Below are 23,344 nucleotides of genomic sequence, written 5' to 3' on the forward strand. Positions count from 1 at the left end.
GGATAAATTCAAAATAGCCTATTGGTGAATTTGATTATAAGAACAATTTTTATGGTAAAACGATTTATCTATGTCAAGTAATTTATTTTTTAGATTTTTTTGAAATTCAATATTTCTTTTTGGTTAAATTAATTTGGAATGTAATAACTTAAGAAAAAAAATAGATTTTTGAGAATTTGCTGACATGAGCATATTTCTTAAATTATTTACTTATCATATAATATAAAAAAATGTTTTCATACTTTGAATAAGCATAATTTTTTTTTTTTGGACAAGTCTTTCTGTTACACTATGATCATGAATGGCAATAAATTTATATGATAGTTACACGATTCCAAAATCATAAAAATATAGATAAAGGATGATTTTTTAAGAAAGCTTGCACTTATTTTTCTATTTAATAGAATAATATTATTCAAATTTTAATTTTTTTAATTTTTTGCTGTACTTAAAGACAATGTTTTCAAATTCCTGCTATTTTTGCATTACCTATGGAGTGTTTTATGGTGGTATAAACTTCTGTTTTTAAAATGAGAACCTTTCTTTTTTTACTGCAAATTATTTAGCGAATAACTTTGGTAAATACTTTGATGATTCTAGATAAAAATTCTATTGAGTAGTTTCCTAGTTATTAAAATGTTTATACTAAGAATAAGAATCCTTAAAAATGGTACAACAAAAATATAAACTATATGTAATACTCGATGAAGTATTTATTCGATATGGATCGTTTTAAAAATTTTTTATTGATAGATCAATATAGTAATATTACTAACAATCTAAAATCACCTAGTTCCCAACTTCATTACCATAGACATATTATTATCCTTAGTCAACAAAGTTATATACTCAAAAAATGTTCATTCCAATTTTATTTAAAATGTATCAACATTAAAATATATATATATATATCTATATATATATATATATATATATATATATATATATATCTGTTGAAAGTTGAAAAGAAGCCCCATGGTTTCCATGGCTATCCTATTTAAAAAACAGAAGCTTGTACTATCACAGGTTGTCCTTAGTGGTACAAAAAACCTCAAGTATTCGAAAATATGTCCTTCGAGTGTATTTAAAAATTCCAAAAACCAAAATTTGAATAATACATGCATAATTTAAGTATACAAATAAGGCGAGCGTACTATTAAATTATCATATTTTTGACACAAAACATAACAACAATATGGTTTCCTTTAATAGTACGTTTTGTATTTAATATTATGACTCTTTAAAAAAATGTATATAATATATCTTATAAAAATTACGATCATCGTTATAAAAGGATGGTAGAAATCTTATCTCTAGGTCAAAATCAAGTCTCTCATTATTATAATATATTATATGTGTATCACTGCAGCAACATTGCGATTACATCATTGGTATGATTTGTAGGGTGGCTACGCGGTCGGGTCGGACAGTCTACCCATGAAAATGATGTCTTTATCTTTCTTGATGATAAACAAGAACGGATGACACGCGTGGAACTTGACGTTCTTGATGTTGCTCTGAGTGTATTCCAAATTGTAATTGGCGATGCTGACACCTGCAGAGCGAAATCGTTGTAAGTATAAGCAGTTTCCGTGAAAAAAAAAAATATAGAAAAATCTAAAGACTTCAAACAACGACCGATGGAAGGTTCGACTTACCGGTGACAGCTGCGGCTTCCGTTCCGTCTTCGTTGACGTCCACGTAAGTCTTGTGTTTCATGCTACTGACCCTCAGATTGCCAGCAGCGGACGAGCTGAGTTCTGAGAAATCGGCGCTAGGTGAGAACATTTCGGTGCAACCCAACTGTCGAAAGCAAAATTAAATGTAATGGATTGATGAGATATTATGGCGGTGGCTGGTAGGTAATTACTACGTTTAGGACAGAGTTTGGTTTGGCCTACGGTTTATAATTGGGAATTATAGGTAAAACGTATATAAATATTGTTATACCATTTATATTTCGTTTGGTTTTGATAACAGATCGTTTACGGACGTGATTCTGAGTTTAAATATACCGCATCTCTATTATTATTATAAATGTTGACTTGGTGTAAATATTAAATTACTTATGTAATATTGCTTACGCTCACGTTTATGTTCACGTAAATGATGAAGTTAACTGACAGTCATTACACCAAAATTATACAGAACCAACATATGATACCATTATATGTATATAAATAAATAATATCAAATAAATGTGTGCTATTTATCGAATAGTAAAAATTTTAATATTGGTTTTCAAAAATAGTTTTTTGTAAACGACGGAAAAAATAAACATCATTGGTATATGCACTAAAAAATAATCTAACATTCATTGTAAACGTATTATTCAGATTAATCATGAAAAAAATACTAGATACATATACTTTTAGAAATTTTCAACCAAGAGGTTAAGTTGAAAACTAATTATTATGAATAACCTATACATGATAATAATATTTTTAGGTATTGCGGAATAAATTTAGTATTTTATTCGACGGATCATCGCGTTATACACATTGTGGAAGTTTTGATATTTTAACAATATTTTATGTTTACATCAAATTCAAAACCGACAAAAATATATTTTAGGTAATATACTCGCTATGATAATATATTTTACAATGTCTGGAAAAGAACGTCGTTCATGAACGCTCAATATGTACTAAATAAGAACAATATGCGAACGCACTCGTTTTTTTTTAATTTTACGTGGGTGAAGATTATATTTTAATGAATTTTAAGAATTTTAATGATTTTTAAGACGCTCAATTCATTTATCATTAATTAAATATATGTTTAAAATGCATTGATTAATTATGTTATTTAATAATATTTTCTTAGGTGATTTATTTAATAAAAAATCAAAAAATCAATATATGAACGTGAACGTAAATGTGTTCATTTGAAAAAAACACGAACGTAAACGTCATTCTTTATGTGCACGTTCCGAACACTGATATTCTATAACGAAGCAATACAATTTTTTTTATAAAAACTAAGAAGTTAAAATTAAAGATAAGTATTAAGTTCCTTCTAGACATAATAAAAACGTTTAATCTTTTTTGAAAAAAGAAACACAACATAATCTTAAATTCAAATCAAATTGCAAAAATTAACTCGTTAAAAAGTTATATGCGTTTTCATTTATCGAATACATTAAAATCATTTTTAAAGAAATTATGATACAAAAGTTCATTAAGAATCAAAACAATATAGATACAACAATAGTTTATTGTTTTATCAGATGGTAAAAGTTTGGGTCCTTGATATAAGATTAATCACTATTTTCGTTGAGAATAATAAGCTTTAAAACTATAAGCTTGTAGTAATCAAAACATTTCAAGAAATAAAAGTACTTATAGAGTTGTATGTAGTTAGTACATATTAGCAAATAGTAATAACTGGAGAAAATACAAACAAATAAAACTAAAAGTATGTTAGTCAAATTTTTATTGTATGTCAGTATATAACGTACAACATATTGTGTCCAACGTGATTTACAAATATAAAAATAAAAACTTGGCATATTTTTCAAAAAAAATACTGTCCCTGTAAGTCCTTACTTGACATTATAAAAAGCTGACTGGATAATGTTAAAACCATAAAAATAAATATATGTTATTAGAATGTATAGGTACTCGAAGATACAACCAACATATTTTATTTCAACCGTATTATCATAAATGAACATAATATAATATATTAAGGATCTTTGGACTATAATATCTTTTTTACAAATTATATTAAAAGATTTAAAAAAAAAAAAACAATTAAATTAAATATTATTTTATAAAATTTAAAAGTTCCAGTGAACCGATAAAATTGAAATTTTATTCGCCCGACATCGAAAAAATTTGGAAATATATTTAAATTTTATCGACAATAGTACTTGGATGACCTAAGCACTGTTGAAATTTATAATATTACGAATTCATTATATATTATCTCAAAGTACCGACCTTCCCTATCTAACCTTTTATATCTTTTCTGTTGTCTTCGATCAATGTCTAAATTTTATATAACTACACGATTAAATACAACGATTATAACGTTATATGATAATTTAGACTGTTTACTCGAATTCAATCAAGTTTTATTTTCAGACACCAACAAACAGTATTATTATGCTCAAAGCATTTTTAGCAATAATAGATTAAGTAACTTATAATATAGACACGACGAGAAAATCGAATCAATGAATAACATACTCTGAAGAGGAAATTGATATGAATTTTACAAATAGTATTATTATAAACGGTTAGAGCCGTACGGGATCTATTTTTTATACGTTAAAACAATGATTTAACTGTCATTAAAAACTTTTAAAAATGTTTGAATATTAAGTTCACAAACATAAAAAATATTTTCTATGCATTACACTACAAGCACGTGCTTACAGTGGACATTTTTTAAATATTTATCTACCTAGGTTACTGATATTAAAATGTGGCTTGGTGAGGCGCGGATGCGCGGTCGTACGCTCAATCTGCGGAAACGCACTGAGCGTACGTACCGGCCGCAGTTGATAGCTCCCGGATGGGTGACCACCCGGGATTTTTAGCAATATATCCTTGTCACACATACACCAACACGTGTTACAACCCTGCCCACTTAAAAACCTACAAACAAACATACAAAAATAACCCCTACCGTACCACCCCACACCCAATAGCCTATGTTGCCGCGGGTTCTCCTTACAAAAAAAAAAAAATTAAAATATTATAGTTGCTTATTGGTTGATTAAGTTTAACATAATATTGTAATAGCATAAATAAGTTTGTATTTAAAAGAAATGTTAAGTGAACAAAAAACTATTCCATATTGAATGTTGTTTTTTTTTTTTAAATAATAATAATAATATATTAGAAAAATCTTAAAAGAATGTTTCTGAAAAAGCGACAGTATATTCAGTGCTTACAGCAGCCACAACATTAAATTAATTTTAATACTCCGTGTTTATTGGGTAACCCGTTTATAAGACGAATAATCGGTTTAGAGAAGATATAATTTTAATTTTAATAGGTTATTTAATATTTTATATCAATGAGACTTCACCACAATATCATCGACAATATGATAACATGGTTACATAGTTAGATGCATAAAAATAATGCTCTCTAATATACATAACACTCGTATACCTAAACAACATTATCCATTTAAATGGATTTAGTTAAGTACATAATTATTATATTATTACGAATGAACTAATCAAAGTGAATTCTGGTATAGAAAAGATGAAAATTCGTTCAAATCAGAAGGAAAATCTAAGTCAAATGGTATGGTTCCTGGATATTAATCTAGAATATTATAGAAGATTTTTTCCTCATTTTTTCACCATAATTTTATTTTATTTAAAAACAAATTAAAACCTTTGGCGTTTCGACAAATATTTGTATGGCTACCAAGATGAAATGCTGTAGTATACTAGTATAGTATATCAATAGAAACAAAAACAATATGACCTTCTCCGAATTGATTTTATCGAAATAAACAACACTTTTAAAATAATTTGATTTTCCTGTTTGTTAAATGGAAAAGAGAAAATATTGTCTTGAGCGTGTGCATCAAATCGTAAAAAAAAACCCCCTATAAAAAACTCGACGGCTGCCGACAATAACGTCAAGGTGGTTCTGCGCGCGTAGTAACGAAATATTTATGTTTACCAAAATCAAATCACCAGTAAAACGCGTATGCATACAACTACGTTTTTCTCACTTACTTTTTGCATTGTTTTTTCGAGATTCAAATCCGATTCGAACTTAAACTTCGGTACGTCCAACTCGACATTGTGGACGGTCATGTTGCTCAGCAAGTATGCGTAATTTTTGGATTTCTTCAGGAACACGTTTTCCAAGTCCTTTACCGCATCCATCTTGTCCGGCAATATGATCAGCATCTCGTAACCACCCACCTATTACACAGGATTCGATGAGATTAATATAATAGTAAAATATAATTTTTGTGCGAGCTCACGACAATGGTTATTGCTCAAACTCGGGATGGAGAACGTTTAGCCCGTTTAGGGTATATATTATGACTAGAGCTGAACGGACACGTGTCCAAGCGCGAAGGTAGCATAAAAATTCTCAAAACAATAACTGGAAAAATCTTAAGTGTAAAATACAAATTTAATTTTTTCCTGATCTAGTCGAAACAATTCGAAAACGATTTCGCTCTCAGAGAACCAAGTATTGCGTAAAATATTTATTATTTTACCTTCTCTTAATCCCTGACATGACCCCCCTCCCCCCCCCCAAAAAAAAAAAAAACCCGATGGATTAAGAGCTGCGAAAAATTGAGAGCTCGAACGTTTTCGATAATATTTCGAGGAGACTGTGCGTATAAGACTCGTACCTTGTACGGTATTTCGACGGCTGAGAATTTATAGCGATCATCCTTGAAATATTTGAAGTGACCGGTTTGGTGCAACATTTTGATATTGATATGTTTCGTGGCAGTGAGACAGAAACTCGCGTTCTTCGTGTTCGTGAATGGCGATTTCCACAAGTTTTGGAAGTGTACGGCCGACGCCAAAACCAACGCTGTATCTTTGTTAATGTCACCTGAAGAAGGCATATCATTATCATATTATCATTGCTGCCATTTGTTTTCCAAAATGTGATATCGACGACGAAACAGCTGCTGTACACAGACAGTATAATTTTTTCGCTACTATTAAATTATTATACCTGATTTAAAAATTCTCGAAATTTTCCCATTGGTTTTGCTATTAACCCATTTGTTAACTTCCGACTCCCCGGACGTAGGATTTCCAGAGAAATCAACACTTCTCACTTCGGAGTTTAAGTACTTTTGAGTATTTTTCGTGTATTCTGGACTTAAAGTGAATGCTTTGTCCGAGAAAATTCCATTAGCGACAGTCAAATGACCGGGAACCTAAGAATAATTAATTGAAATAATTAATTTAACCATAAACTTTCCTAGTCATTAATAATTAGTCTGCAAAGGCATTAGTATTAAAAATTAATTTATTGAAACTATGAATAAAAAAAAAAAAAACTGGAAAAAGATAATGCATAACAAAAATCAATATTAAATGGCTAACATATACTTGAATACAAAATATTAAAACTTCTGTACTTACACAGTTAAAAAAAAATATAAAATAAAATAAATAAAATCGTTCATGATTTATTTTTTTTTTCATACAACGCACAATACATTTTTGCAGGATTATGTTTAATCAACGGACATTTTTTTTTTGATCAATTTTTTTTTTTTTATGGTTTTAAAACTATAAAACCTTTTTTTATAATATTATAAGGATTTAAATTTTTAGTTAAAATATTAAATATCGCGTTATTTGATTATTTATCTTTGTATTTTACTTTGATTATTTTAAATTATTACCATGAAGTGAATAACTTTAATAAAATATTTGTAGGTATTATCTACTGATTAACGATTATATCTTTTATAAGATTTGCTGTTCATTAAAAATTAATGACTCATCAAATTGCTAATTATTGTTATATAATTTTTTCAGATGTTGTTTATTTAATTTATTTAAATACTAATTTAGCTTATCATCAATCAATATATTAATGAAATATTTTCATATTAATAGTTTAATCGAAATATTATAATAGAATACGAGTAGAATAACTATAATTATACCTCATCCTAATATTTTGAATTACTTCATTTTACTTAATACAGTTATAGGTAGGAACTATTGAATATTTAACTTTTGATTTTATAGGTTACTAATTATTTAACCTAAATATTTACAATTATTTTAAGGATATAATATCAAATAGGTGTATTATGGCTATTTTATTAATTTCGTTTGAATTATTTATAAGAGCCATTATTATTAAAATTAAAAAATCGAGCCAAAAATTACAAGTCCACTTAATTTTGTAACAACTAATGAAAATCATTATTATTAAAATTTAAAGCCAACAAATTACTCCGAATTGAAAAATACTTCTCAGATTCTCCCACTTCATACATTATGCGTTTAAAATTGAATTTTTTTTTACATAAAAAAAAAAATAAAAATACGACACAAGATCATTGAAAAACTTTAATTTAAGATACCAAGTTATAAAATGTCCAGGGTACGATGTTACATACTTCGAGCTTTGTGATGATCGCTTTGATGTTTTCGTAATTCGGTGGTTTGTCTTTAGACAGGTGTAATACCGTTTTGAGTTGTTCGTTGGTCTTAGACTTGGATCCAAGAGCCAAGAGTAGCAACAGAAATTGTATGCTGTAAGTGGACGCGAAAACGTTTCCTTCGACAGAACTACTGAGTTCCTGGAAAGAAAATTAAAGACAATGAAGTCGTCACTTATATACCAGCCATAGCTTGTCAAACAGATTTCAAGTCAAGATCGTTTTCAAAATCTATTCGCAGAATATTGCATTCGAAAGTGTTTCGTTCATTTGGTACAATATAATATACCTAATATAAATGATTATTACCTTGAACAACGTGAACGAATAGTTTGACGTTAGGGTTGTGTAGTGGATATTCGACGAGTTCTCCATGGCGCGTCTCGAGACGTCGGTCAAACAGCTCGAACCACAAACAGCTATTAACAGCTTTATTTGACTATTTTGATATTTATAACACTATCCGGTCCGTCGAGCGAACTGCGTGTGCAGGCCGGTCGTCTACCCGACCACGAGTTGTTATTTAGCGGTTATCGATCGTGCACGATCGACGCCGATCTACCTCCACGACAGACGATAACGAGCAGCGTCGGCGTTCGATGTACGGAAATAATCTTTGGGCCAAAGATCGACGCGAAAGAGCGAATATAACAGTCGCCGTGGGCTCATTCCGGTATCGATTTTGCGAATTAAAACATTAACGGTGTTATAATCGTTTTAATCATTATAATATATTACTACCTATGTTTATGCGATTAAAATATTTTTTTTTTTTCAATATTACCATAATAACAGTTCGATGACCGCGACTCGGCGAGTTCTAGGTCATGATACTCGGCCACATAATATGATTATCATTATTATTATTATTATTATTATTATTATTGTAAAATGTTGTGTTACGTGCTGAAACGAATCAAACTTTTTTTTTTATCATGTAATATACAATCTGTACAATTTAGGTACAATAACCATATGCGAGAAAAGTAACAGAAAAATAAAGCAAAGTGAATCAAACTTAAAATTCATTTCATATACATAGTTTTCACGATTTGACTATAATATAGCAGATTTATATTGTCTTACTGCCGCTATGGTAGAACTCAAACCTGCCTTCCTTTTGGCCGGAAGTCACGTGCTTCTGACGATGACATTCGTTATGAGAGATATAAAATGATTATATTTTACGATATACAAAATATTATAGTATATTATAATATATGTATTTATTATTAGATTTGTAACGTCAACCTTAATGGAAGTTGGTTACATACATTGCAATGATGAGTACTGGAAACTAAGACCTCGAAAATCTTCCAAGCCCCCCCCCCCCCTGAATCCAATTTAAAAACTATAGAATAGTAATATTTTTATAGTCAACCGACTTCCAAGTATTTGAAGACTACTTATAAGATTAAAACAAAAAACTAAAAACCACTTTTGATCGTACCAAAATATGATTATAACCGAAAATATATTTGTGATATTGTCTGTCATGTAGTTTTAACTTTTTGAAGGGGTGTGAGAAAAAAAATATTACATTTAAGAGTTTTTAAAAGGTCAACCTCAACCAGAACAAAAAATATCCTAATAACATTTATATCTTGGTAAAACTGTAGCAAAGGTTAAGTTCAATTTTTAACGATCAGATTTTTGTTGTTGAGTTATAATAGTTTTATACTAGTAGCTAAAAAAAAATAAATAAAAAACGATCATACTAAAATTATAATGTTTTCATGTAGTGAAGGTACGTACTTTTTAATTATTGTTGCTTGACAACAACGCAAAACCTAACCGAATTAATTAATTACTTTATTTGACCTTAACAACTACTATGGTTGACGGTTGAGCGCTAATTAAATACAGTTCAATGTAATCGATGTCTATTCCTCGATGAAAAAATGTGTTTTCGCCCCAAATGGTTTTCAATCAAAAACACATTTAACGAGGGATAAGATATAATATTATTCAAGATCCCAATGAAATATGGAAAGGTACTATCTTTAATCGTGTTCACAAGATAGTCGTGAGATAGATATTTGGACCAAAGACTTCCATTATTGAAGTTTCGTGTATATATTTTCTAATCACCCCTTCACTGAGTTCTCTTTTTTTTTATGAATACCAAACTTTTAATTTGATTTTTAACAGATGAATCACTTAATTTTATTTTCTTATTACCTTTTCATAATATTTAAGCAAACTTCGATAAATTTTAAACTCATAACTAGGGCCTGGAATTGTATGGGTTCGCTTAGTTTTATTTACTAAATTAAAAAATAACTAGGTAAGAAACAAAGTTGAATCTTAACCTAATGTATTGGTACGCAAAATTAAATGATGCATATTTGGAACATTTTTAATTTGTATGCATATTTTAGAATTTTTCTAAAAAAAAATTCATATTTATGAAAAAACAGTACCAATTATGTTATAATACTAATACTTAATGTTATCTCATATGTAAAACCCGTGGATATGGAAAAAAAAATTTGCCTGAAAATCGAAGTGCATTTTTATATGAAAATGTATCAAAGTCTTTAGTAGCTAACTGTCACTCTCCATGTAATTTTGAAATATTATAAAAATATACTAAATTTGTTTTATTTGATTTTTGTTCATGAATTTTTTATTTAGATGAGTGAATGTTTAAAATGCAACATACTATTGAATATATCATACGAAATACAATTAAATTATATCAAATTGGAATTTAATACATTTTTTTGTTATTAATATATGTATACCTTATTAATTATTTAATGAATTTTATACATTTTTAAACTAAATAAATTTAATTAAAATGCATTTTCGTTCACATATTTTTGCATATTTTAAGTGCATATTTGAATGAAAATCATCGCATATTTTATAAATTTTTGTGCCTAAATTCCGGGCCCTACTCATAACATAATTCGATACATTTTTACAAAGGTCAAAATGTTACTATAGTTCAAATGACGTAAACGCCGTGTGTTTTTGTTATTATTATTATTATTATTATTTTTTTATGAATTAAACTCGCAACTAAACTATAAAACATAAGATAAATAATAATTACTACTTTACAGACATGCAATTCGCTATGTATTTAAGCTAAATAAAAGTGGTTCTCTCTCTCGCCATACAACCCCGTATACTTGGCATTAATATTATAAATTATAATAAATATTTATGTAATATTGTAAATAAAAATGTTCAATGCATTTATTACCTACCATTATTAGTTGTTTGTTAGTTAATATTAATTTTGTTGATTATTGTTTTAAATTAAAAGATAAGTAATACGTGTATTATTAAACAAAATCCATGAAAGCGGGACAAGCAATAATTGAAAGATCATCGTAGGAGTGTAATAAACTAGATTTTATACTTATTTTTATTAGTTTCTAGGTAGATTATGTAGATACCATCTAATCTAGATTAGTTATTGAGTTGCCCCTCTCCAAAAATGTATCTAGCGGAACGCTATCGCCCTCACCCACCAAACATAAAAATAAGTATTTCTAAAATTCTTTAAAAATACAAATTATAATAACCAAGTCAATTTACATTAAAATGCAGTACAATCAATATTTCGTAATATAAGTAGGTTATGAGTTATTAATATGAATACAAAATTAATAAAATAATTATTGTTTTGCCTAAAAGCGGTGCGTTTAGTGAAATTCGGTTCATTTCACAATTCCAAATTCATCACAACAATAATAATCGAGGGCTAGAATATCGGTATGGCGTGTACCCTTAAAATCAGAGCGTTTGGTCACGTCATATAAAATGTTTGATTTTCACGATCTTTCGCCATCGTATGATTTCAGACCACGAAACTGGAAGTATAGTCGTTCGATTTAGGATTGAGATTCCAATTATTGTTGGTTGGATCCCAAATGTAGCTCAATCTTCAGTCACGTCTTCTGCATTTTCACAAAAAATAAACAAATTCCATGGTTGGAGCGTTATCGAGTACTTATATTTATGGCGATGAAGATACGCCTCTGCTGAAAACGGTCGAGTACAATCAGTTCGCGTCTTGTCGGTGGGCACGACTCAGGGAGTTAGATCTTCAAAGTGCGAATTCTCGTGAACGTCACCACACCACAGCTGTTATCGGCGGGCAAGAGGACCAGGACTAACTTTCGTGTCCGGTTTGATGAGAGATCGCGAGGCCGCTACCGGAAAACTGAAATAATATTCTCCTTCGAATTCTAACCTAACCTTCCGACATCGTGAAATTTTTTAACACTTTCGGGGAATACCTCCGTCGTCGCAGTGGTCGCCTTCCCGTGCCCAGTCCGTGTGCATTGTTTCCGATTGTCCCGGTGAGACGTTACCAGCGCGTGAGACGTTTGTTCATCTGCAGTCTATAATTTAATAACAATATATAATATACACCGTCATCAGTCTGTTTACAACAACACAAAATGCAATTATTGGTATTCAAACGCGCGCGCGGTGTACAATAATTAATATTATCGTCCCGTAAAAAGTATATAGTGCAAGACTCAGCGCTCGGAACTCTGCGGAAGTCGCCGTCATATTGCGTACCAAAACTGACACCGCACAACGTCGCCAGTGATAAATTAAATAACTGTCCGGTGGATTTCCGGTGTGAGCCATCCACATGTGCGGATAGGCCTACCGGGCAACCGGTCATTTCCCGGTGGGCTCCCCCTTCATATTTCGGTAATGGGACCCTTTAATATCATATATTATTAAATTCTTTTTAATTTGGGGCCCCTTTTTAAAATTTTCCGGTAGGCCAAAAATGGCCTATCCACCCATGGCCACCCAATAGCTGCGACCTTTAAGGGTTGTTGTTGCTATGATCTATAAACACCCTCATCCGGGTCTCGGTAGGGATCTGTACTGATACAACTTTTAAGTTTTATTAGAAACGGCCCAGTAGTTATTGAGTAAACAGAGGAAAACAAACAAATGGATATATTCTGTTGATTCAGACCACTGAACATTCTTTTATAGGTAGCTGATCACATACGGTGGGCGCCTATGACAAATATCAACCGGATTTACCCCGTCATCTCACAATCCGTTAAATTTAAACTGCACACGTACATTTGTGTGATTTTGACCAATTCTACACAGTTTTGAAATCTATACACAGATATATTATAATAACTATTTTATTTTATGCAACCAATTTTACAAACAACTTTGAGTCAACGAACAACTTTAGGCACTAACACGGTCACAAAAAAAAATTCAAATTTCCTGGAAATTTATAAAATTAGAACCAAGACAATCAATTATAATAAATATGTAATTTTTAAATTCTAGAACTTCAATATATCCATAATATCTACTATATTAAATTTTAATCTCCAGAAATGTGTTGAAGTTTGGTTTATAAGTTTTTTTTCTATTACATGCACATATACCTATATACTATGCATTACTCTGCGATCGTATGAAATTTCCGGTTTCTAAACACAATTTAATCTAACGCAATAAACCATAATTCCATTTTACGATTTAAAACGAATTTAGTAACTTTTATATTGTGGTATTACCTATTTTTATTTTTATTTTTATTTTTTGATATCAACCAATATGAATTCAGTATATAATATTTATATTTTGATACTTTTAATGCTGACTAGTATGAATTTGGTTTAACTAGTAGCGGAAATTAATTATTTATCTTTTAACTGTATTATTAAAATAATTATATTAGTAAGTCTCTAGTTTTTATTTTGTTTTGAACTATGAATACCAATATTTAAGTGAAAATAATAATATTAACATTCGTAACTATATGTACTGGTAATAACTAACGCACGGATAAACAGAAGGACGAACATAATGTAGATATAAGGTGCTCTAAAGTTATGTTTAGAAATCTAAGACTTTAAATTACAAAATGTAAAAATAAGAAAACCGAAAACATCAAATGATACATATTTAACTAAACAATATACCTAACAAGTTTATTTTCCCAGTTTTACCATATTAGATGATAAACGAAGCAAAGGAAGTATTTACTGTTGGAATTTCGATTTCAATATGCCAATCAAATAGATTACAAAGTTAAATTGAGTTTGTTTGACATATCACGCACAATAAATTCGAGTTTCTACGAAAACAGATTAATGACATATCCATTTAAAATACTTGCAGGCTTTTATAAATACGCATTCAAAACTAATTTGAAAAATTAAACAAACTGTATAGTCGACTCAATGTTAATGCGAAATGTATTTAATCGTTTTTGCACAAATCACTAAATTCTTCTTGAAGTCACCGCTTTTAATATGTTTTTATTATTTTTTTTAAATTTAATTTAATTTTAAACTGAATAATAATATTATTGTCTGCAAATATTACGCAATCTATTTCAAAATTCAAATTATAATGTACCAATTTTGCATATATCATTTCCTGTTCACATTAAAGGATTTGTCAAATTATTAATGTTTCCATTAGAACCATCTATAATATGGCTTTAATATAATATTACTTTGTACTTGATAGCTTTATAAACGATCCTTAATGACCGTCTTTTATTATAATATAACGATTGTTACATCATAATAGGCCATAAATAAATGTGAACCAATGGTGTTGTGCATTATCACGTCATTAATTATTTATAATATAATTAGCCAATCACTATTTAAATACAAAACATTACCATCATACAATTTAAATTTGCTCTGCGTTTAAGATATGTAATTTTTATAAATTTAAAATTTTTATCATTTACATTTCAATAATAAATGTAAACTATTTTTTCCGTACAGTTTTTCCCAGTGACGACTGAGTTCATAATGTTTAACACCGTGTGGTTTGTATCAAACTAACTAAATATCGATCATTAATGATTATTTTAATTTTCTATTAAGTACCAACACATGATAACAAATTAACAAATATTTACTCAATATAATAACAGTGATCACTCGTTATTAACTCAATTAATTTTCATGTTATCTGAAAAATAACTTTAGACAATTAGAATTACACAAGTATTTTTAACTTATTTACGGTTTTGAAAAAAAAATTCGTGACACAACTTCTTACCATTGAACTGTTAATAGTTTATTATTTATAAACATTTTTTTTTTCTGTACTTTTCTAAATGCTCATAAAGAATAATAATTGTAACTAATGGCAATTTCTACTGAAAAAAAATTGTTTTAGATAGATATGTTTTTAATGAATAACGTTGATTAGGTGTAAATGTATTTTTATTTTTACCAGTCAATTATAAATATGCCCAAAACACGTAAAAAAATAAAAAATAAATTATGAAAGCCATTATTCGACTTTAATGATGTACATATCACATTAAAATTTAGACTGATAACCATCACACTTTCTTATTCACACCTGTCTGAGTGTTCTGTCCAAAACAGGGATATCTTCGTCTGCGCATCATGTAAAATATTGACTTTCATTAAACCGTTAAAGTATTAAAATAATTAAGAAAAAATAATTAAAATTAAAACGACACCAAAATTGGCAGTGATACAATCTAAAATATATATTTTTTTTAATATCATAATTTATAGTATGTATATAAGAAATATGAAATAACTTATAATTCACATTAAAACACACCGTTGTATTAATTCTATAAGACTACATGACAATATGTTATAATATAAAAAACATTGTTGTTACAGGCTATACATGACATATTATACTTACAAACAATTATTGTAATTTATTAATTTTAGATGATCTATTATTAAGTATAGATATCTGTTATGCATGTTAAATGGGATATTGTTATAAGCTATATTACTCGTTATTAAATACTTATAACTAATAAAATACCAAAATATATTTAAATACAATATACATACTATAAACTGGTGTCAAATAAATATATATTAAAATTAATATTCATGTGCGTACATTATAATATATTCACTAAGCGTTCGGGTTGGACAATCTACCCATAAAAATTATATTTGTGTTTTTTTTTATTATGAACATAAACGGATGGCACGCGTGGAACTTAACGGCCTTAATGTCGCTTGGTCTGTTTTCCGACATTCTATATTTCAAACCGTAACCTGTATGAAATGACAAAACAAGTTAGTCGTTTGGACTTGAATTTCAAAACGAGCAAAAAAATCAAAAATAATCGAGATATTTATATCTATAACATAATTATCGTCATCGTTCTTACCAGTGACGCCTGTGGCTTCGGTGCCGTTTTCGTCGATGTTTACAAAGGCCTTATGTTTGATGTCACTAACTTTAAGCTTACCCGCTCCAGATGTACTAATGTAAGAGAAATCGGCACTCGACGTGAACATCTCGGTACAGCCCAACTGTCAAAAACAATATTGATGAGCTTTACAGAAGTAAATACAGACGTAAAGTTTTCTAAACTAATTTATACTCGGAACGTATTGTAGAGACATTCGCACATATATATAGTTGTAGTAAGTTGTTCGCGAAAGTAGTCTACATACGTTTCAAATAAATTACTTTTTGGACAAACTTCCCCCCAAGTAAAAATTCATATGAATTACATTGCGCAATTATCTAGGTCAAGAACATTGCAATCGTGTAAAAAAATCTAATTTTACGTATTGAGTCACTAATGAGTGGCTGCTTATTCACACCTTTCATGTTATTTTTGTTTAGTTTTTTTTTTATTTCCCTAAACTCTTATCATATAATCTTATTGTGTTAATTGTACAAATTGTTCATGTCCAATAAAAATTTAAAAATTTAAAAATAATAATATCTTTTACGTATTAAATGTGGTCTACGCAGGGCGCAATATAACATTTAGGTATGTCTGGTGTCCCTATTTTTGTGACAAACAATGATAGTGTCTAACGTTTGAAGTACTGACATCTTCTAACAACATTGTGGTGATATAAATAAGTTCAAATCGTATTTGAATACAAGAACAACAGTTTAAGGTTTAAAATTTAAAAAAATGTATTTTTACCAATAATATTAAATGTGTAATACAAAAACTGGACGTAAGTATCCACTGGCTTATATGAATTCAACAATATAATATATATAATAAATTAACCAGATAGGCCCACTAGTTTATTTAGAACGGTTCACGCATGCTTGTTTGCTTACTTAAAAGTATTTATTTTAAATTTGTATATCTTTTATTTTATTTTAACCTAACCTTCAACCATCAAAGCGCATTCTTTTTCTAAATGTCTTGGTTACAATACAAATATTTCTGACTTTTTATCTTATAAAGTTTTACGCTACAGATAGTTGGCAGGTAATACGAACTTAACGGGATACTAATTACTTCAAAACTAATGTTTTTGAAGATATTATTTCACCAATATAATTTGAAGCCATTATGAAACGAATATTACTAGACACTTTTAAATATGTTTAGATTTCAATATGAATGAAAATCGTCCAATGAAAACGAACTAAAAACGTTTTAGGCGTTTTGCAAAATAAATTAAATAGTGATTTCAAGTATATTTGACTTTTTTCTCGTGAAAACGAAAAATACTAACACGAGTAGAATGTTATAAACGGAGTTTATATTAAAAGTGACGCGTGTTTTATCAGATTAGGTAAACAATCACGAACGAACATAAAATTTGTGACTTTACAGTGTTTAACAATATAGCCTATATAGAAAAAAGTAACTAAAATGTTTTATGGACCTATACCTACCCATAATATATAGAGTTGGTACCTCATAAGACGCGGCATTCCGAGAGAAAATAATAATTTTTCCTCCTAATAAGATTTGTCGAAACATTTTTCACAATAATTTACACATTAAATCGTATAATATTTCCAATGGGTGACTGGACGAAAAAAAAAATTCAAAATTGATTTTGACGGGTTCGGTGAATAAAAACTGGTCGTATAAATTATAGTCAACTGTCAACCGACGAGATAATTTTGCACGTGTTAGAAACTTTTACATGTCCTAATCGAATAACATAGCAGATTACATACACACACGACGCGGACATTGACGTATTGTTATTTGTTTTGTACACAGTTCGTACCGTCGAGTATATAGGTAAGTACTTACTTTTTCCAATGTTTCTACGAGACTGACGTCGGATTCGAACTTAAACTTCGGCACATCTACCGTGACATCGTGGACGGTCAGATTACCCTGCAAGTACGCGAAGTTTTTGGAGTTCTTCAAAAACTCGTTTTCCAAATCTTTCAAGCCGTCCGCCTTGTCCGGCAGAATTACCAGCATTTCGAAACCACCTCCCTGACAATAATAACAACAATCCGTGTATTATCGACAGCGATGTTTGGGATTTTTAGGCAAATAATACGTGATAATATTAATAATATGTATACGACGTTTGTCCGATTCTTGGGGACGAACACGTCATAATATGTAATTATAAAGCTAAATCAATTCGCTCGCTTAAGAGTAGTACGTCAGTGCACCATTTATTTTCTCTGTCTGACTCACATACCAAATTTATGTTAACGAGAAGTCCAGAGAACCAACCCTGGAGTGTTTTCACTTGAATGTTAGACCCTAGTCAAACTATATTATCAAACTGTAAGTTATAAACATTACTCGAGTCACGGGATTGGCTTTTTTACGATATTTATTTTTTTCTAGAGCATTTTTAAATTATAATAATTTACACGCTCATGACTGACATAAAAATTAAAATACAAAGCCAAAGCCAACATAATAGAGACACAACTAATGTTCTTCAATTAAAGTTCGACGATAGTTGAATTCACTCTTATATTAAAGTTACAGCGTATAACACAAGGTCACAGGGTTGAATGAACGTAAATTGTCATGTAGCGAGTCGTTCAGAGAGGGAAACAGAATTGACATCCTCTTAGTTTTCTAATTAAACTTTCGTGTTTTCGAATAAAGTATACCTAACGAAACGGTTCGTTTACAAAAATAAACACAAAAATTGGTATATACTTTGTACGGCAGTTCGATGGCAGAAAAGTTGTAACTGTCGTCCTTGTAGTATCTGAAATGTCCTCTTTGGCGCATCATTTCGACATCGATATGCTTCGAAGGCGTGAGGCAGAAACTCGCGTTCATCGTATCCGTGAATTGATTTTTCCACGCGTTTCGAAAGTATACGGCCGACGCCAAAACCAACACCGTATCCCTGTCAATTGTACCTAGACGAGATCAACGAGAGGCGTACACATCATTATGTTTACGTATCTATATATACCAACTGATTCAAATAGTTAACTATTAGCGAAATTTTCCGAGGTCACCTTCGTCGCTATAGTTACCAACAATTGTCCGTGCTATTATCGTTAACATGTTTCATTACCTGTTTCGAAAATATTGGAAATCTTTCCGTTGGTCTTATGTTCAACCCACTTGTTGATTTCCAATTCTTCGTTTTCAGGGTTTCCAGCGAAATCGAGACTCTTCACTTCGGAATTCATGTAGAGACGAGCCTTTTCCACGTAATCGTTTCTCAAAACGAACGCCATATCCGTGAAAACGCCATTGGCAATGGTTAAATAGTCAGGGTCCTGAAAATAATTAATTCAACTTCAAACTTACTAAACGTCGATAAATGTATCAAAAACAACGCGGAGTGACGTTAACCGGGACACGTCAAACAAAAAACGGAAAAAAGTTATCGCACAAAAATATTATGATTGGTTTACACTTGATAACGAAATACCAATTCCATTTCGAATTCTTATAAATCGTGCACATGATTCAAATAATATGTACTCGTTCGGTATCAAACTCACTATTAAATGGCATATTTACTCGTTCGGATTGTAATAATAATCATTTTTTATTTTGTAAACCATTAGAAAATTAAATTTTTTAATCTGCATAAATATTTTCCACTAAAATCTAATTATTTTTCCTTTCCGCCTCCCAAAAACCAACCATTTTAATCAAATTCCATCCATTTTAAATACTAAGTGGTACCTGACTCTTAGCATAAACCGCGGACTCTAATATATTATATATTATACTAACAATATTTACTAATCGTCATATAAATCAGACCTAACTATATAATTTATTTACTGAACTACGTACATAGTCATATCATATTTAAATTAAGATTAATTTATGGCTGTATTGTTAATTACTATATAATTTGTTTTTGATGTATATTTATTATTATTTTTAACTTTTCAAAAAACAAGCTGTTGACCAATTAAATTAAATAATTTAAATAGGCATTATTAATTTTACGGAAACATTTATATTAAATCTAGTAATTTATTATAAACGAATTATTAATTTTATACACTCCGCATTTATTATTCATCACACGTTTTTTACTTGTCTCTTAGATTTAATTAAATGAAAACAAAAGACCGGACATGTTTTGTTCATATTTGTACCTTTTGTGTGTGAATTAGACAACTCTTTATGTCAAAACACTTGAATGAATTTTTAAAAGTTTAATAATTGTCGTTTCAATTTTGAAAAAATAAATTAAAATCTTACGCATTTGAAGAAAAGCTGATTTGAGTCCCTTAATAGACTAATTTTAGTGTATAACCTATACAAAAATAAAAGACAAATAACACTAACTATCTGCTATTATTGCTTCTATTTCGAGCATACATGAACAAAAATTAAACAATCTTTAACTAAAACTTATGTTATTAAATAATAGATATTTTCTAAAAAATTAATAAAACATGTTATTGATTAAATTATGGTACTTTTCGGTTAACTTAGTCCAAACTATGAAAAATTAGGAGACAATTTAAACATTATAATTGAGCGTGACTTTTATATTACTGCGTAAAATATATTTTACATCACAAAAACACAATGTTATATAATATCCAATAAGACACTATATAGTTGTGAACATTTTTGAAATAAAAAATAATAAAAAAATATCATTTACTCTTCGAACTCTGTACCACAATATTTCAATACCATAAATATTTTTTTGAAAATTAACGCTCTATTACACAGTTCTTTGGGTTCAATCCCAGATCACCGACGAAAGTACAGAGTGAAAGTTGTTGACCCTTATTGCTCGTTACTTGTGATAAATATTTACCAACCGACAAATATACACAGCGTCGGATTACCAATAGGTGATTCACACGTTTTTCTAACAGTATTGTAAACTTAATGTTATCGTTATTCTCACAAATAGTCAAATAGGATGAAATTGTTTTGTTATTAATTTACGATTTCGATTCCGTATGATTTTTATCCACTGGTAGCTTCTATTGAATATACAGTTACTGTCCGCTAGTGGGAAAAAGAGAGATAGACCTATCGAAAATTGGCTTACTTCAATGTTCGTTATGACCGACTTGATATTGTCGTAATTCGGCACAACCCTTGGTGGCAAGCGCAACAGGGTCTTGAGCTGATCGCCAGTCTTGGACTTAGAACCGAATGCCAGAAGCAACAACAAAAATTGCACGCTGTACGTGGAAACGAACACATTGCCCTCGACGGAAGCGCTCAATTCCTGAGGAAAAACAACCACAAGCCCCCATCATATGTATAAGTACACATAAGTATTTTGTCAAACAACAGCAACATTTTCATTGCGACGATCGGAAATGGAAACGGACACAATAATGTCCGGTTTTTTGTGGTGAACGATCCAACGCTAAACAGGTCCGTCAGCCTGGGACAAATTTTAATTTTGCGCGTTTTATGAATTATACTCAAGCTTTTTTTGGTTTAAGTTTGAAGTCGAAAATTTGAATTTGGAGTGCCATCCGAGCAACCTTAACTATAGGAAAACACATAAGTTTAATGGCCGACACTTTGATCATGATATTATAATATTGTTCTTACAAATTTCTTGCTATTTTTAAATTTTTTTTTAGTACGATTTTGTTTCGATAAATTTCGATTCAGTAGAGCCAGGCTGACGGGCCCACCTATATGTGCATCGAGCAACCGACATAATATTACAATACCGTATTCGAGGTGACTTCCCTACCTTGAAAAGCGTGAACGAATAGTTTGACGTGTGAGTGGAGTAATGTATATTCGTGGACGGCGAGTCCTGCATGATGATGGTGACGGCGTTTCCGGATAATTGTGATCGATCGATCGGCTAAACTCTGCACAGTGGTCGGTCCAGCACTCGAACTGCCGCGTATTTGGCGTACACGCACAGCGTCGTATAATATTTCGGCTTGTCTACCTATAAACGTAATATCACGGTTATGAAACACGTCATAGGTACCTGGGAATTTAACACAATTTTTCAAACGGTCTTGATAGTACAATACTATCACCCGCTTCCGGCGGCAGCCGTCGGAAAAACCGCGGTTCTGCTGATAACGAACGCGCGCGCACTCGCAATCATACCTATTTATTAATTGTAAGAATTTATCATAACGTTATAATATTACAGTATGTTATTTGATCGAAACAGCTTGTTTCGTAATCATCGATTTCTGGGCCAAAGATCGCAAGACCATATTATTTATTATTATATTGTGCACTGCGTGCGAGAGCCAATAACAAAGTCGTCGTCGAAAAACGTTTGTGTGTTCGAACCGCAAACAATATAATATTTTCGTTCGTTGTGCTTATCGGTGAGTATCAGACGATAGATTAGTGTAATGTTGTTTTTTATTTATTTTTTTATTTTACATAAAAATAACTGTGTCGATATTAGTAGTCAAAGTTTGACGACCGCTCGATGGCCCAGTATTAATGTTATAGCGCGAGAGGTCATCGCAATATAATATTATATCTGACGGCCGTTAATTTGAACACGAATACCATCACTCGAGCACGTAGCACTCGAAAAAAAAAATATATAAACCTGACCTCTGCAGCTTTCACACATAACGATCTTTCGGCGACTTTTGGTCGACTGATCTCCGTAGAGTGGTATAGATGCGAGCGTATAGTAGATACGCGTGAAGTGCACATTATAGAGTGTATTATATATATTATGTAACAGGGCTTGAAATCCAAATTAAATTTTTTCGATATCAATTTCGCTCATCGTTATAGGTTTTTTACTACTGATTTAAATTTAAAACGATATTATATTGGTATATTTTGTATGATTTTTATATAGTTGCTAGATATATTTTTAATCTTATTCCGATTTCTAATCGGATTTTAGGCCCATTTGTTTATTTGTTTATTTTTTTTTTTTTTTTGATTTAAAATTATTTCGGTTTTACATTTTTACGGTTTTAATTTTAATTTCTACCTATACGATATCCATGCATGCAAGTTCGTCGTTCGTGCGTTTCATCTACGCGCGATTGTAAAACGATCCTAAAAACCAAGCCA

General features: G+C 30.2%; 2 protein-coding genes across 2 annotated transcripts; both read right to left on the bottom strand.

Moving 5' to 3' along the window:
- Positions 1-1,199: 1,199 nt before the first annotated feature.
- Positions 1,200-8,748, bottom strand: LOC107174178 (iris-like). Its single transcript, XM_089228647.1, has 7 exons — positions 8,440-8,748; positions 8,089-8,271; positions 6,678-6,885; positions 6,343-6,551; positions 5,708-5,899; positions 1,659-1,803; positions 1,200-1,555 (listed from the first exon to the last, which is right to left on the bottom strand). The coding sequence occupies exons 1-7, from the start codon at positions 8,503-8,505 to the stop codon at positions 1,410-1,412; spliced, it is 1,149 nt and encodes a 382-aa protein (XP_089084773.1). The 5' UTR covers positions 8,506-8,748; the 3' UTR covers positions 1,200-1,409.
- A 6,569-nt stretch (positions 8,749-15,317) lies between these two features.
- LOC107174191 (iris-like) lies at positions 15,318-22,309 on the bottom strand. Its single transcript, XM_015525043.2, has 7 exons — positions 22,026-22,309; positions 21,360-21,542; positions 19,395-19,602; positions 19,025-19,233; positions 18,143-18,334; positions 16,286-16,430; positions 15,318-16,169 (listed from the first exon to the last, which is right to left on the bottom strand). Exons 1-7 carry the CDS (start codon positions 22,095-22,097, stop codon positions 16,024-16,026), a joined length of 1,155 nt encoding a protein of 384 aa, XP_015380529.1. The 5' UTR covers positions 22,098-22,309; the 3' UTR covers positions 15,318-16,023.
- Positions 22,310-23,344: the final 1,035 nt, after the last annotated feature.

Source organism: Diuraphis noxia, unplaced genomic scaffold (assembly GCF_037042655.1).
Source record: "Diuraphis noxia isolate RWA-SAM2 unplaced genomic scaffold, SU_Dnox_SAM2 contig0005, whole genome shotgun sequence".
Lineage (NCBI taxonomy): Eukaryota > Metazoa > Arthropoda > Insecta > Hemiptera > Aphididae > Diuraphis > Diuraphis noxia.

Bases quoted from the DNA above. Each gene is read 5' to 3' on its own strand.
- LOC107174191 (XM_015525043.2), bottom strand. From the start codon at position 22,097: ATGCAGGACTCGCCGTCCACGAATATACATTACTCCACTCACACGTCA. The intron at 18,335-19,024 runs GTATATACCAAT...TATTATTGTCAG, and splicing joins CCATCGAACTGCCGTACAAA to GGAGGTGGTTTCGAAATGCT. The intron at 16,170-16,285 runs GTAAGAACGATG...CATTTCATACAG, and splicing joins CGAAGCCACAGGCGTCACTG to GTTACGGTTTGAAATATAGA.
- LOC107174178 (XM_089228647.1), bottom strand. From the start codon at position 8,505: ATGGAGAACTCGTCGAATATCCACTACACAACCCTAACGTCAAACTAT. The intron at 6,552-6,677 runs GTATAATAATTT...TGCCTTCTTCAG, and splicing joins TTCGAGAATTTTTAAATCAG to GTGACATTAACAAAGATACA. The intron at 5,900-6,342 runs GTACGAGTCTTA...CCTGTGTAATAG, and splicing joins CCGTCGAAATACCGTACAAG to GTGGGTGGTTACGAGATGCT.